Source organism: Pelodiscus sinensis, chromosome 3, assembly GCF_052426305.1.
Source record: "Pelodiscus sinensis isolate ZL-2025 chromosome 3, ASM5242630v1, whole genome shotgun sequence".
Classification (NCBI taxonomy): domain Eukaryota; kingdom Metazoa; phylum Chordata; order Testudines; family Trionychidae; genus Pelodiscus; species Pelodiscus sinensis.
The window spans coordinates 159,908,376-159,923,703 of NC_143054.1; the positions used below are offsets into that span (position 1 = coordinate 159,908,376).

A 15,328-nucleotide genomic window follows, 5' to 3' on the forward strand; every position below is an offset into this window, starting at 1 on the left:
CGCCTGTGCAGTACATTTACATTAGATTTCCTCATTTGAGGAGCAGCTACACAGGTGAGTAGCTGCGAGGAATGGTGGGAGCTGGGAGGTCGGGAGGGCTGAAACACCCCAGCCAGCTGACTGTGGCTTTCAGCTGAAAGCGGCTGTCCCACGCTCCAGCTGATCGGCAGCTTCTCCTCTGCACCTCCCCACGTGAAGCTTAGTGCACCCTGGCTGAGCGCCATGGCCAGCTGGTTGGGCAGCCACTTCTCTTCCCTCCAGCCCAGCTACCCTGCGCTCAGCCCAGGGAGGCTGCGTCTAGCTCCAGATGTGCTGGAGCAAGCTTCCCAGGCTGAGCGCAGGATCACAGATGCCCATCTGATGGACTGTGTATGACTAGCAATCTCAGACTATAACCCAGACTTCAAGACACTGGCAGATACTGTTCAGTCACAGGTGTCACACTGAGACTTTGTTATTGGAAGAAAAATATATAATTATCAATACTTGATTTTAGATTTACAAAATAGCAGAGAACAAAATGTATAATTGTAAATGCTTCATTTGACATTTATAGCATGAATTAAAAATGGACCATTTATTTAACTATAAACGTGATTTTAATTTTATATATTGCATAATTTAAAAATGAACTGTTTAACAGAGTGTATAAGGGCTAGGGATGGACAGGAGAATAGAGAGGGCGGGGCTTCAAGGAAGGGGCGGGGAGGTAGATCTTCGCCAGTTCTGAGACTTAAAAAGTGATCTTGGGTGTAAAAAGGTTGGAGACCACTGGTGTAGATATTTTCTGCACTGATAGCAGGGGATTTCCCACCAATACACCTAATCCACCCGAGTGGCAATAGCAAGCGTGGAAAAAATCTTCCATCACCGACCTAGCCACATCCATGGTGGTAGTGGTATAGGTTAAGATTTGCCAGCCCAAACAACGTAGTGAGGGGAATCTGATTTTTAAGTGTAGGGTAGACTAGGTCAAAGAGAGCCACAGGCAGGTAACGTGTGAATGTCTGTGAGTATAGATGGACATGCAGGAGGCTATGTGGGTGGATCTGAGAGACTGTGGGAAAGCCTGAGCATATGGAGGCTAGGTAAAAGGGGCATGTTTTAAAACATTAGTTAATATGCCAATCTGACATAGTCAGAGTTGACTAGGATTAACTAATCTGTTTTAATTAATTGATTTCAAACAGGACTTTGCACCCAGCCTACAAAAGCGCAAGGCATATTTGAAAATGTGAGCTTGGCCTGCTTGGGAGCTGAATCTAGGCTTGTCTATACTAGGGATGTTAACTATCAGTTAATTGAATATTCCAGTAACCTCAAGAATTCGTATCGGTTCATTGGCTACTCTATAGTACTCGGGGGCGGGGATGGCAGCCAGTGCGGTCCAGCCCCACTCCTGAGAATCCCCCTGCCACTCCAAGCTGCTGCCTCTCGTACCTGAGGCAGCAGTGTAAGGTGCCATGTGGGAGCTAGTCCCCAAGAGGCACCAGTTTAAAAACCAGCTCCCCTTGTGGACTGGCTACCTGTTGCCCTGTGCTGCTGCCACTGTTTAGGGTGGGTCTGAGCTCCCGAACCTGGTGTGAGACAGAACTGAGCCAGGCTGCCCGCCCACCTGGCTTCTAATACACTTTAAATGCAGAGCCACAGTAGGGGTAGGTCCCAGACCCGTTTCAAGTTAGGACTGAGATGGACTGCTGTCCAGCCTGCTAAAAAAATCTACTAGCAAGTGGGTGTGTGAAATGCATGTAGTCTATAGCATTAACCTATACGAATTTGCTTATTGGTTAATTGACTACACTATTACATCCCCAGTCCACACATACAATATCATATAACCATGTCACTTTGATTTTACCAGTCTGAATCCCACTATGTGGATGCTTACTTCAGAATAAGAGCATTCCAGCTTAGTTAACACATATTTTTAACATGTGTTAACTACTCTGGAAAAGGGCACTCTCATGCTGCAATTTTATTTTAAACATGACCATCTATCCTAGTCTGGAGAGACAACATGAGGAGTGAGACTGGATGTATGTATGTGTGTGTGTGTGAGAGAGAGAGAGAGAGAGAGAGAGAGAGACTGTGTGATGAGGACTGTTTGTGAGAGAAAATGTGCTTTGGATGGAGTGTGTGAGGATGGAGTGTGTGAGGCAGAACTATTATGTGTCAAAGAGGTTGTGCATGTGTGTGTGGGGGGGGGGGGGGAAGTGTACCAGAAAGACTGCGTGTGTATTGGAGGGAGATTGAGGGAGAGTGTGTGTGATGGGGGATCCTGTGAGAAAGATTTCACTGTGGGTGTGAGATTGGGTGGGTGGTAAGGGTGTATGTGAGAGAGACTGTGTGGGAAAGGGTGCGTGTATGAGAGGGGGTGTCTTGGTGTGTGTGTGAGAGAGACTGTGTGGGAGAATGTGTGTATGTGAAACTGTGTGGGAGACCGTGTGTGTGGGAGACCATAAAGGGGACTGTGTGTGTGTGTGTGGGTGGGGGGGGGGACGGGACTGCGTGTGTCTGAGGTGGTAGCGCTCTGTCTCTTTAAGCCCCGCTCTGAGGAGCCGGAGCGCTCCTTCAGTACAGCAGCCGCGGCAGCTCGCACTCCAGACCCAGGGGCTCCAGCAGAGACAGGCTCCCGGTCCCCGCACCCCAGCCCAGCGGAGCCCCCGTCGGGCCCGGTCGCCTCCCGCTGCGGGCGAGCTCCCTCAGCGCTGCGCCAGCCATGGATGCGCTTCCCAAAGAAGGGGAGCCCGCCGCGGCGGCGGCTGGGGAGCCCAGCCGGGGCACTGCCTCTTCCAGCGGGGTGGTGGTGCAAGTCCGGGAGAAGAAGGGCCCCCTGCGGGCTGCCATCCCCTACATGCCGTTCCCCGTGGCGGTCATCTGCTTGTTCCTCAACACCTTCGTGCCAGGGCTGGGTAAGGCGCCCCCGAGCTGCCGCCGTGCCGGGGAAGGGGGCCCCGTAAGGGCGCGTCGGTGCGGGGTGGGGGTCCCCGAGCCATAGGTGGCCGCGTGCAGCTCTGCCCGGCCTGGGCGTGGCGGTGCCGCGCCCTGGCGGGCTGCGCTGTGCAGCGGGGCACTGCGAGGGGTCAGGGGACTAGGGCTCCCGTCGATTCGATGGCGTGGCCATCGCCGCCTTAGCGCCCCACCGGCCCTTCTAAGCAGGCACGAGCCCGGCGCCGTCCCTGAGCCCAGCGGAGCTGCGGCTCCACTTCGCTCCCCGCTACTTGGCGATTGTGCGAGCAGTTCAGCGCCGGCTGGGTGCGGGAGGGCGTGGGGACCGCGGGCGAGCTGGAGGACTGGACTGCATCCCCCCTTGCAGCCAGGGGGCTACTCTCCCAGGCCCACTGGGGCGGCGGGGACGGGAGTAGAGGCTGCTCACAACTTTTCCTGGCCCGACCGCACAGGGAAACCAGGCACGGCGCCCTGCCCGCCCTCCCTGCTCCTCCCGGGCAGCCACTGCCCGGCCCAGCCTTGTTTCGCTGAGCTTAGCTCGGGGCGCTGATAGGTGAGGGATGGGGTCATCTGCGGGAGATCGCCCTCCAGGCGGGGCTGGCGAGGAGGGTGGGGGCGCCCCGGGCACTTGTCTAATGTGTGGCGATTATACTTTCGCAAGAGGGGAAGCCAGAGGCGAGGAAGGCAGGGACGCCTGCCTCCCGGTCCCTTGCTCTTTGACCCCGCGAAGATCGACATTTTCGTCTGGTGGGGTTGTTCTGCCCAGTGCTAGATGTGGATTGTGCAGCACTGTAACCCCGGCCCGGGGAGAGAGGCAGGTGTGGGGGTTGGCCACACTGTTCCCCGCTCCACCGGAGGTGGCAGGCAGGCAGGCCCCCCACCCGAGCATAGGGAAAGACCAGTTGGGCAGAGGTGCCAGGTGACCGCCCTTTGCCCGGGATTCCACCTATGCCAGTCGTGCTGCAACAGTTTGTGTAGTCGGGGTGCTGGGAGCCACTGAACCAAACTGAAAACCCTGTATAGAATGGAAACCGCTTCCAGCCAGAGGGTGAGGCAGCACCTGGGGCAGTCCTAGTGCCAGCACCTACACCCATGTGCACTAGTCTCTGTGATGGAGATGGCACATGTTTGCACACTTGAAAGGTCCTTCACTTCTGCTGCACAGGACCCCCTGCAAAATGCCTTTGCAGTAGTGGAGGATCAAGGCATGTGTGGGGGGAGTCTACAGTGTGCATTGTGCTGCTGAGTGCCCAGGATGAAACTCCCTTTCCCTGACTTCAAAGGGCTTTGGATCAGCTGCACGCTGGAGCTGTCACTAACCTGCTGTGCTTTGTAGACCAAGTGCTTATAGATCAGTCTCCTCAAGTCACTTCTAGTCTGTTCCTGACAAAGTTCTTCCGAACCTAATATAACTAATGGTCATAGGAGCTGAGGGAAGGGGACAATGTCAGGGAGACCCCTCCATTCCCAGCTTTGCCTGAAATCTTGGCTCCACTGAGGTCAGCTGCAGGGCTCCCCTTTTCTTTAATGGTCAGGATTTCACCTTCTGCTGCCTGTTCCTTGTTAGAGGATGTATTTATCCCCTCCCTGTTCTGGTACTTTTGTCTGCTCTGCATTGTTCTAAGGATGACACACACAAGTCAGCGGCTTCCCCCATCCGTTCGAAGAAGTGGCACAAAACCAAACTGTTGATTTTTGTAATACTCCAAAGAAGTGCATTCTGAAAAATCAGTTTGTTCGAACCAGTGACATTCAACTGTGTCTCACTTCCTGCAGCTCTGAGCACAGACACTAGAAAGGAAGCAGGAGAATGTCATTTTAGTCACAGCTGAGTTTTCCACCTGCTAGAATGAAAGCAGATTTTTCTTCAGCTGTTAAAGCAGGAATTAATAGCAGCTACTGTACTCCCATCTATATTTCATTTATTTAAAAAAAAAGTAATGATGGAAATGCCACAAAATGAATTTTTACAGCAGCCAGGAAATTATGCCAACATTGAGAGGACAGCCTTCTGGTTCCCCTATCCTGTACTCACTGCAAGGGGTTCACAGCTTGAAGGGATTGCATAGAGACTCAGCAATCTAATAATTATTCTTATCATAAAGCTCTTAGTAATGTCTACCCCTATTGACCAGTTAACATGCCTTCTAGGCAGGGCTTTTCCTCAGACTGTTTGGAAGGCATGCTGTCTAGTGGTCAGAGAAAAGGCCTAGCACTTAGGACTCCTGGGCTCTAATATCCTAGCTGGTATAGTGACTTTCTACATGACCATGGCCAAGCCACTGAGGTAAAAATTTCTGGAAATTGCCATTAATTGTGTTAGCCTCCATGTTTAGCTGCCCCCTCTAAGGAGCCTGGGTGTTTATTCACTTTAGTCAATGATGTCCATGGAAGTTGTGAACGCCAATGACTTTGACTATCAGATGTCTGGTTACTATAGTAGTAGACACGCCCAAACAGAGGCCACTCTTGAAAATGTTAGTTTTAACCTCAGTGTTCTCATTTTTAAAATGGGGATACTTGCCTACTGCAATGCAGAGCCATTTGAATTCTCCAGCCTTATCAGTACAAGGATTCAAGGAATGCAAGGCCAAGTCGCAGTTGATTAACAACAAAACACACACACACAAATCTGGAGCAACCCATACCTCAGAAATCCCATTCTGGACTGCAGAATCCTTACTGTTGTTCCTGCTGGTCTTTCTTTTATGAGAGCCTTCCTTCAGAAGATTATATATATTCTAGAAAGATTTCCCACCTTGCCCTACTCTTAAAGCCATAGCACCCTACCACAGCTATTTTGCAGGTGTATTTATGTGATTTAATGCATGCAAAATGACTGAGTTCCTGCAGTGAAATAAGTTTCATTTGTATATAATGTTGCATTTATGTATGTCTTTGTAAATGTGTGCAATGCTTTTAAAAAGCCAAGGATCTATTTCAAAGGAAAACATGAATTTTTTTAAAAAGTTTTTTGTTATATAACTATGACATTGAGGTACATGCTTCCAGGGTCCGCTATTACACTCTTCAGGAATGTTACGTTAGTGTTCCTTGTACTCAGCTACTTGTAGAAAATAGATTAATGAACCACACAGAAAAACTCCACTTGAGTACCTCAGTGTTCTCCTCTTAAAAATATTTTCAAAAGCAAAGTTTTCCATCTTACTGAATATATCTTATAATCACAGGAAAAGATTTACACCCCCCTGTAAAATTATAAGAGAATCTAGAAAGGAAGGGGCTGTTAGTACCCTTTTCCCAACTAATTTGAAGACTTTATTGGAGGACTACTACAAGCTTTTCTGAGACCCTAAAATTGCCTCATCATCTTCCCTCTGCCATGTGAGCATAGAAAGGGCTGTCCTTGTGGATCTTTTTCATTCTTCCTATTGGCTTTCTTCTGATCAAACCATGCAGAAAGCACTGTGTTGTTCATCCATGTGGTTCTTTGCAGAAGGTACTCCTTCCCTTCTATAGTCTGCTGCCTCCACAATACCTCTAGTCTTTGCCAGGCTGGGCACTTGAGGCTAGGCCAACCCAACAGCCTTTTTTCTTAAAGATTATTCAGACCCCTCTTCACCTTGACCTGCTGATTTCAGTGGTACTTTGTGGCGGGACCACTTTCCACTCTGATTTTCAGCTGGAAAAGTAACAGCAAAGAAAAAAACAAAACCCTTTCTGTGTGTGTGTGTGTTGCTGTGAAGGGGTTTACTCACAACTAGGCTATGTCTACACTGTTCCCTCTTGCGCAAAAATATGCAAACGAGGCAAAGTATGGAATATCGCCACACCTCATTTGCATAATTAATGAGGCTCTGTTTTTGCACAAAAGCCTCTTGTGCAAAAACAGAGCCTCATTAATTATGCAAATGAGGCACAGTGATATTCCACGCTTTGCCTCATTTGTATTTTTTTTGTGCAAGAGGGGCAATGTAGACATAGTCCAAGTATCTTCTTGTGGAGGGGCTTGGCAGCTGTCTCCCCATCAGGTATCTGTGGTGGAAAGTCGTTTCTGGCCTGTGGTGATCTGTCTCTTCCTGTGAATTGGTCTGTCGAAGTCATGTCAAAATTTCTCTCATTCTGGGGTAGTCAGTGAACAAAAACAAGGGGAATTGAGTTCTCAGGTCTGAGAGGGATTGAGCCCCTCTCAATGCCCATTAGTGCTGGTAATATTCAAAATGGCAGCCTTAACCTGTTGAATTCCATGCAGCCACAGAGTCAAACCTTCAGTAGGCTGCCAAGGCTGGGCGACTCAGGTAGGGGGCATTCACAAAGGCTCAGTATTCAGCAGGCCATTGGGAAGCCACTGCTGCTCGCCCAAAAATGATCAGGCCCTATCTTAGTTAGCTTCATAAGTGCTGGTGGCTTCCAACCTTGCAGCCAGAATCCCAGCCGCCCTAGCAGGCTGCAGCCCTGTCAGTAGCTCTTGTAGGAAGTTTGGTGGGAGGTCCTTCTCCTGGATTGCCATCTCACCTAGCAGCTGTTGCTGTTGGGCTGTTTGTAGCTGTTGTTGAATAGCACTGTTGCAAGACTTGCTGTTGAAACTACTGTAGCTGGTTGCTTGTTTCACTGTTCTCTCCATAGGCCACTTGCACCCCTGCTCTGGATCAGTGGTGCTTAGATTCTCTGTCTCTTCCGTGCATGTGTTTCCCACTAATTTACCCGTGTGTAATGGCTGGAAAGTGCTTACCTGCATTTGTAGCAACCCACATCTCTCTACCACCTTTGGAGAGAGGGTGGATGCTGCTCCTGTCTCAGATCCAGGTGTGATATTCAAGGCATTGAATCTCTTGTAGGAGGAGGGGGGAGTTAAATTTATTGAAACAAAATATCAGTGTGTTTCTTCAGGCCACAAAAAGCACAGTCCTAGGCCTGTGAGAAGCCAACGAAAAGAAAAATATCAGCTCTTCTCCTTTCTGAGAGGACCAGGGCAGCCCAGGCTTACAAGCTGTTTCACAGGTCAGCAACCCCTGCTTCCAGGGGCCAGGGAGCTCTGAGTTACAGGCCTGCTCCCTCAGAGCCTCACACTACACACTGAGCAGGGATCCTCTCCTTTAAGGACCTGCCCATTTCCAGGCTTCACAGGCACACTGATTAGGGGGTGATTATGCACAGCAGAACACTAATGCCTTTCTGACTGGGGTAGGGATCTGCCCCAACAAAACATGTCCTAAACCAAACTTTATCACTTTGTAGAATCTGACAACTTTAAACATCTAATTTATTTTTTACTTGTAATGCTAATTGCTCCAGTTTTGAGAATGAAAATGGGTTAGTGACTTCCCCTTGCTTTGCCATAACTTTAAATTCAGGCCATATACCACCTGCAAAAGTCCCTTTAGATCATCGCATTGCATGCTGAGGGTACTTACACACTGCTTGAATTCATTTGTGATATTTAAACATAACAGCATGTGGAGATGCTGGGTCAGAATTTTCAACAGGCCTGTGCAATCTGCATTATCTGCACTTCTTCTAGCTCTGCCTGACTGTGCAAGACACAGTTGTAGAAATAATGGTGGGGTCACAAGTTCAGGGTCAGAAAATACAGACTATGAGAGAGAAAAGGGAGAGCCAGACTCAGACAGAGAGAGAGAGAGTGTGTGTGCGCGCATGCGCGCGCGTGTGTGTGTGCAGGTGCGCATCTCTCCAAAGCATAGGACTGAGCATCAGAAGGTCGGGCTTCTGTTCCTGGCTCTGCTTCTGACATGCTGGTAACTTTGGGCAAGTAATGTCCCAGCCCTGTGCCTCAGTTTCCCCTTCTGCAAGCGGAGGTAATGATACTGCTCTGCTATATAACAGTATAGTGCTTTGAGAGCTACAAATGAAAAAAATTAGCAGAATGAAGCATTATTTCTAGCTCTGTCCGAGCTTATATCCACTTACCCCAAGATGGATGTTCCGGAGATTGATCTCCGAGGATTCCATTTAGCAAGTTCTGTAAGGACCCACTAAACTGACCATTGATGGCACCCAGTACGCCACTGGGTTGCAAGGAGCAAGGGAAGTCAATGGGAGTTTCTCCTGCAGTGGGGATGCCGCAGAAATTTGACTTAAGGTACATCAACTCCAGTTACACAATTTACATAGCTGGAGTTGCATATTTTAGGTTTACTTTTTCCAGTAGTGTAGACTTGGCCTCTCAGCCATTTCAAAGTCTATATCCTGCAGTGAGAACTTCAGGAAGAGAGGCGGTTTTTAAGCCTCGGTGCCAAATCCTGCTCTGGACTGTGGGAGTCAAAGGATGTAGCAGAGACAGCTCCATGGATCCCATAGGTCTTGAAATGAGGAGTGTAGGGGTGCTGCCATACCCCTGGCTTGAAACAGTTTCCCTTATATACAGGGCTCAGTTTGGTTCAATGGGTTTCTGCACCCACACTGTACAAATTGTTCCAGCATCGTTGACAGATCCTGCTGGATTTCACAGTGCGAGCCTCCAGCTAGCATTTGCTGCAGATGGTTGCTGAGATAACGGGCTGGCCATGCCCCTTTGCTAGCAGACTATACTCCCTTGGGGCTGCCATGTGCCAGCCAGCGTGGGAGTAGATATGGCTCCCTAGCATTCCCTCTGAGCCAATACACTAAAGTCATGCACCCCTCCCTAAACATTTCTCTTCCACTAAAGCACATGCATATGTCTGGTGCTGTGGGGAGTGTTGGAGGAAATATGAAAAGTGAGTGAAATGATCTGAAAGTGGGAGATATGCTCCGGTACAACAACCTCCTTTTGGGGGCGGAGAAGGGGGTTACGTTTAGAACATCCTGTATTGTTCAGACTTGGTGGTTTTAAAGGGAGCATCTTTGTGCATTAATTGAAAGAAATAGCATGAAATAATGAAAAAAGAAGACAGGGGGAGCTGCCACCAGGTAACCTCTGAAGGTCCCAGTTGAAGAATGTGCAGTCCACTATCTCCTACATATATGCAAAGAAGCAAGGAATGATTCTCATCCCACTGAATGGTGGTTTTTTTTTTTTTTAGTGCTCTGCCATTCTTGTTTATCCTGGATGTTTCCACTCACAACTCTTCCCTTCTTGTCCATCTGTTTATTCAGTTTACAATCTCCTTGTCAAAGTTTAAGGGTCGGATCCTTAGCTGATAAATTCATGTAGTCCCATTAACATCAATGGAGCTACATTGATTTATTCAAACTAGGGCTCTGTCTGACGATTCTGTGACAGAGGGCCCCATTGAGTTTCTACAGACAAGCTGAATAAGGTCTCAAAATACATCACCAGCAACAGTCAGAAGAATGAAATCTGCATCAATATCCTATTTATTTTTGCAGTCATATTAATTATATGGATGCTTCAGGACAAAGTTTCTTCCTTTGTTATCAAGACTAGGGTGGCCGTATAGCAAGTATGAAAAATTAGGATCAGAGGGTCAGATTGAATTACTAGGTCCTGTATAGGACACATTGGGTTGTCTGCTCACTATTACCAACAGCACTCCAATTTATTAAAATGAAGAATTGTAAAACATTCTCATCGCCACATGTAGTGTCTGGCAAATAATACAAAAAGGAAAAAAAGCCTTTCAAACCTCTGTGCACTAAACCCAGGAACTTGTGGGGTTTTTTTTTGTCCACAAGTGGGGAAACTAGTGCTTTTGTTTGTTTGCAAGCAGGTGTGTAGAAGGCAAATAACCTGTGCATGTTTGTGTTTGCGTGAAGTTTCACAGTGGAACCTTAGTTCAGAACTCTGGCTAAATTTGCACTGTCAAAAAAGACCTGTCAGTGGTTGCTGTCAATGGTGAAAGGTGTAGTATAGATGGATCTCAGGGTTAGGTAATTCAGTGACTGTAGTAAGAACATTTGAGCTTGCATACACTACAACCCCCACCATTGCATTCCCACCACTGCAGATCCCATTCTGCCAATATAGAAAAGGGCTTTGATTTCCCTCCTCATGTTTACAACAGTTTCACTCAGTTCAGAAAGAATACCAGGTGTCTTAGACTGCTGACTGCAAATAAAGCGCTGGTCAAAGTGAATAGCTCTGCAATATGTTTGTACCATGAAGAGTATGGACAATGTGGGATAACAAACAAACTCATAGAGTGTCTATTCTCAGATCATTTGTGTACAGAAGAAAGGGCAACATTCACCCAACACATAATTTGTTACACAGTCGTTCTGGCTTCAGCCGTGTCTCAGGTCCAAAAGGGCTGAGGTTTTAAATGTGCTGTGCACTAGATGGAATTCACTTCCCATTGAGAGCCACCTCCATCCACCTTTCCCTATATCTAGGCAACAGCTTGCATCTGTTTTCCTCCCCATTGTATTTGATTATGGCCACTACTGCCCCTCCCATCTTATTACCTTCCTCTTCCCCACTTTTGATGTGTTGGACTCCTTCAGTTGGGTTTAATCTGCCTGGCTTTAAGAGATTATGAACCGACTGTTTATTATAGGGCACAATATTCCAAGCACTTGAGCAAGGACGGGCATGGGCTGTGCTTTATAAACACAGTTCTTAGCTCCCTGGGACAGGGACATGGCTGTCTGTGTATGGTGCCTAACTGAAAGAGGCTCTGATCCTGACTGGGGAGACTTCCATGATACAAATAATATTTTTATTTGTGTTGTTTAGTTTTTGCACTTTATTCAGCTTGGCCAGTGAAAGAGCTCTGGTCAGTTTTGATTACAGTGACTCTAGTCAATTTCATTTTTGGGCTGCCATGCACTACCAGCCCATAGCCTCAGTATTTGGGGTGTTGTCACTCAGGACTGGATTTACATCTTGGGTGCCCCAGGCACAGGGGCTCTGAGTCTCCTCCTGCCATCTATGATGACATGGAGCACCCTAGGTTGCCTGTGGCAGCTTGGAGCCCCACCCCTCTGCCGACCACAGTGTTCAGCACGATGCCACTGCTACCTGCAGTGGCTTGGAGTCACCCCCCCTTGTGCTCAGGAGCTCTGGGGTACCCTCCACCCTCAGCAGTTTGCAGCTCTTAGCTGCTGTGGGTGGTAGGGGTACCCTGCTGTTTTTAAACTTTTATGCATTGTACAGTGTTTCTTCACATACAGGCCCCTGAGACCTGTGTCTCCCCTCCCCCAGAGCCCCACAACAACTCAGTACCCTCAACAGACACCCCAATGTCCAGAACCCCCCCAAACTCCTCCATACTCCACCCCCATTCTCCCAAACGCTGACCCTCTGGCCATACTCACCAGCCCCGCTGGGAGATAGTGGCTCTGTCTTTAAAATTGAGTGAGGAAGGCTTCAGCAGGGCTGGATGGGGTGGTTTCACCCTCAGCTGGCCCCATCCCTGCCCCTGATAGACCCGGGAGAGGCAAAGTTTGTATTTTTAGGCACCCCTAGAATGCTGACACCCCTCGGCACTACTAACTACTTTGCCTAATGGGAAATCTGGCCCGGCAGCCACTTCAGAGCCTGATTAAATCCAAGCAACCTTTCCCCACCATTTTCATCAAAATGGGGGTGGAAAGAGGTAAATAAAAGCATGTCTGTTCATTGCTGTTGTCTATGTCAGAGGTGGATGTTGCACTTATCAAACAGCCACAGAAGACAGAGTTCGCTGAGCATCTCTTGCAATCCAATTCATTCTCTACTGTAATTTAGACATACTTTAGGAAGATTAAAGGTGAAGGTGGGAGCAGACAGCAGCAGGGAGAGGAGATTGGTGATACATGGCTACATGAATAAAGTGATTTTTAAGGAGGCTATTCCAGTCACAGAATATATGATATAATGGAAAGCACAATGTCAAGTGTGGGAGGAGAAAGGCACTTTCAGGGAAGAGGACTGGATCTGAGGGGGCTTTATACAAGGAAATGAGAGTTGAGCTGTTTGCAGGGGTCAGAGCTGTGATGGGGGGGGGCAGGGAGCAGAATAAGGAGCTTGCACTCTGTGCAAAGGGAGGGGGAAGCCAATGAAAGAATTTGAAGAGACTTGGACAAGGAAGGTTCTGTTAGCTGGAGCATGTTGGCCAGACTGGAAGACCGTAAGAGGCAATATTCCTATACTCCCCTCCAGCTACAAATCGCACAAGAGTACTTTTATCAAGGTCTGTCAGGCTCTCTGAGAAGCAGGTTAGTATTATCATCCCCATGTTTACAGTGAAACAGAGAGGTTGTAGATTTGCTTGAGAGAGTCAGTGTGACACCTGGGAATAGAACCCAAGTTTCCTGACACCTTAGATCCGTGGTGTCCAACGTGCTAGCCACATGTGGCTGTTTGAGTGTGGCTAGTTGGCTTGAATAATCTGGCTATTTGGCCCATTGAGTGTGGCTAATTCAGAACTGGTGGGACCATAGCCTTAGATGCTCATCCCTGATCATCACCTCTGTGCCAGCAAAAGAAACACTATCCCAGTATAAGCACTTTGGTACCATTAAACATGCCTCCAACACTAGTGGTAATATTGATATAACTATAGCAGTAATAGATAATGACATCATTTTACCAGTGCAGACCAGGCCTTGGATATAGCAAGAGTGGCAAGTCTGGATTTTCCTGGTTTTGATGAAGGTATCTGTTGCAGATTGCAAGCTTTTTCATTAATTTGAAAGGGCAAAGGTGTCACATTTTTAACAAGGAGATTTTCCCCACACATTTTTTAGGTGTTAAAAAAAAATCACATCTAAATCAGAATCACTTCCTCTGTCATTTAACTGGTTTTCACTTGTTGATATATCTAATGTACACTTCCTAGTTCTGTAGTCCATGGACTCTTTCAGGAAAAAACCATGGTAGATAAAAATTGAATTTCTAATGTAAAATACAAGTAGAAAATGTCCTCACCCTCTTTCTTTCTTTTTAAAACTGCTTAGGCCTTTTACATATGTGAAAATGCCCCTCCCCCTCTTTCTCCTTTTGCAAGTCACCTTTAAGATACACTAAATCTTTGTTTTAATCCATGTGTCATTGCCCACTAACTCTTTGTTTTAATCCATGTGTCATTGCCCCTACAAAGGGCCTATGTAAGCTCTTGCAATACAGGCAGTCCCCGACTTATGTCGGATCCACAGTTACGAACGGGGCTTTTCTCGCCCGGGAGGACACGGACTGCGGGACCTCGCGGTCCCGCCACCCGTGTACTCGGGGGCGAGAAAAGCTGCTCCGCGTCTCCCTGGTCTGCAGACCAGGAAGACGCGGAGCAAAGCCGTGGAGGGGCTCGGGCAGCGGGGCAGCCCCGGCACGCCTGGGCTGCCCCGCTGCCGGCTTCCCCCGAGGCTTTGCAAAGCCTCTGCTCCGCTGCCTGAGCCCCTCCACGGCTTTGCAAAGCCTCGGGGGAAGCCGGCAGCGGGGCAGCCCAGACGCGCCACGGCTGTCCCTCTGCCGGCATCCTCAGCGGCTTTGCTCCCCGTCTCCGTGGTCTGCTGGTCTCCAGCAGACCAGGGAGACTGGGAGCAAAGCCGCGGAGGACCCGGGCGGCGGTACCGCAGTGCGTCTCGGTCCGCCACCCGCGTCTTCCTGGTCTGCTGGGGCGGGGGGGGGGGGCGCAGCTAGTACGCCTCATCCCCTCCCAGCAGACTAGGCTTTTATCTGGATGCCTGTGGCAGAGCAGTTGGGGCACTGCCGGTTGGTCCCGCAGCGCCGCTCTGGGCGCTACTGGACCAACCCGGCAGCACCCCAGCTGCTCTGCCCCAGGCGTCCCCAAGTCAGCTGCTGCTGAAACTGACCAGAGCTGACTACAGGAAGCCTGAGGCAGAGTTGCTCTGCCCTGGGCTTCCTGGAATCAGCCGCTGATCAGTTTCAGCAGCAGCTGACTTGGGGACGCTTGGGGTTCTTAAGTTGATTCTGTATGTAAGTCAGAACTGGTGGTCAGTTTCAGCAGCGGCTGAATCTGGACGCCAGTTCCGACTTACATACAGATTCAACTTAAGAACAAACCTACAGTCCCTATCTTGTACGTAACCCGGGGACTGCCTGTAGATGGTACTGTTCTTAGTTGTACTCCAGGTGCTGGGAATCTATTTCAGTTAAAAAAAAATCACACACCTAACTAAAATAGCTATACTGGTATAAAATCTATGTGTAGACCAGACCAAACACCTATGGGAATGCTAATTTAGGCATAGAATAAAGATCAGGGATGACATATTGGAGCAGGGGGAGGAGCATGAAAGATCACATGCCACCAAATTCCATGGATGAGAGGCCAGCCAGCAGCTGCTGGGAGAACTAGAGAGGGGTGGCCTTTCCCCCCCACCTTACTGGCAGCAACTGGGGGAAGTGAAGCAACTCGGCTTCAGCTACGTTTTTCTTTTGGCCACACCGCTCTGGGAAAGGGGGCAGGATTGCCCCTGCACTCCACGACAAGAAGTGGAGATAGGCAGCCAGGGGAGTAAAGCGAGCTGGGTCTGCCTTGCTCCATTTCCCTTGCCACTGCTGGTGAGTGTGGGGGGG

At 48.8% G+C, this 15,328-nt stretch overlaps 1 protein-coding gene across 3 annotated transcripts in view; it reads left to right on the plus strand.

Annotated features, from left to right (window-relative positions):
• Positions 1-2,491: 2,491 nt before the first annotated feature.
• STUM (stum, mechanosensory transduction mediator homolog) overlaps positions 2,492-15,328 on the plus strand; it is a 106,484-nt gene continuing 93,647 nt past the window's right edge. For all 3 annotated transcript variants that reach the window (XM_089777472.1, XM_075925309.2, XM_075925308.2), the window contains exon 1: positions 2,492-2,912. In XM_089777472.1, the coding sequence (XP_089633598.1) occupies positions 2,720-2,912 (193 nt within the window). In that variant the 5' untranslated portion in view covers positions 2,492-2,719. The remainder of the gene's footprint in view (positions 2,913-15,328) is intronic.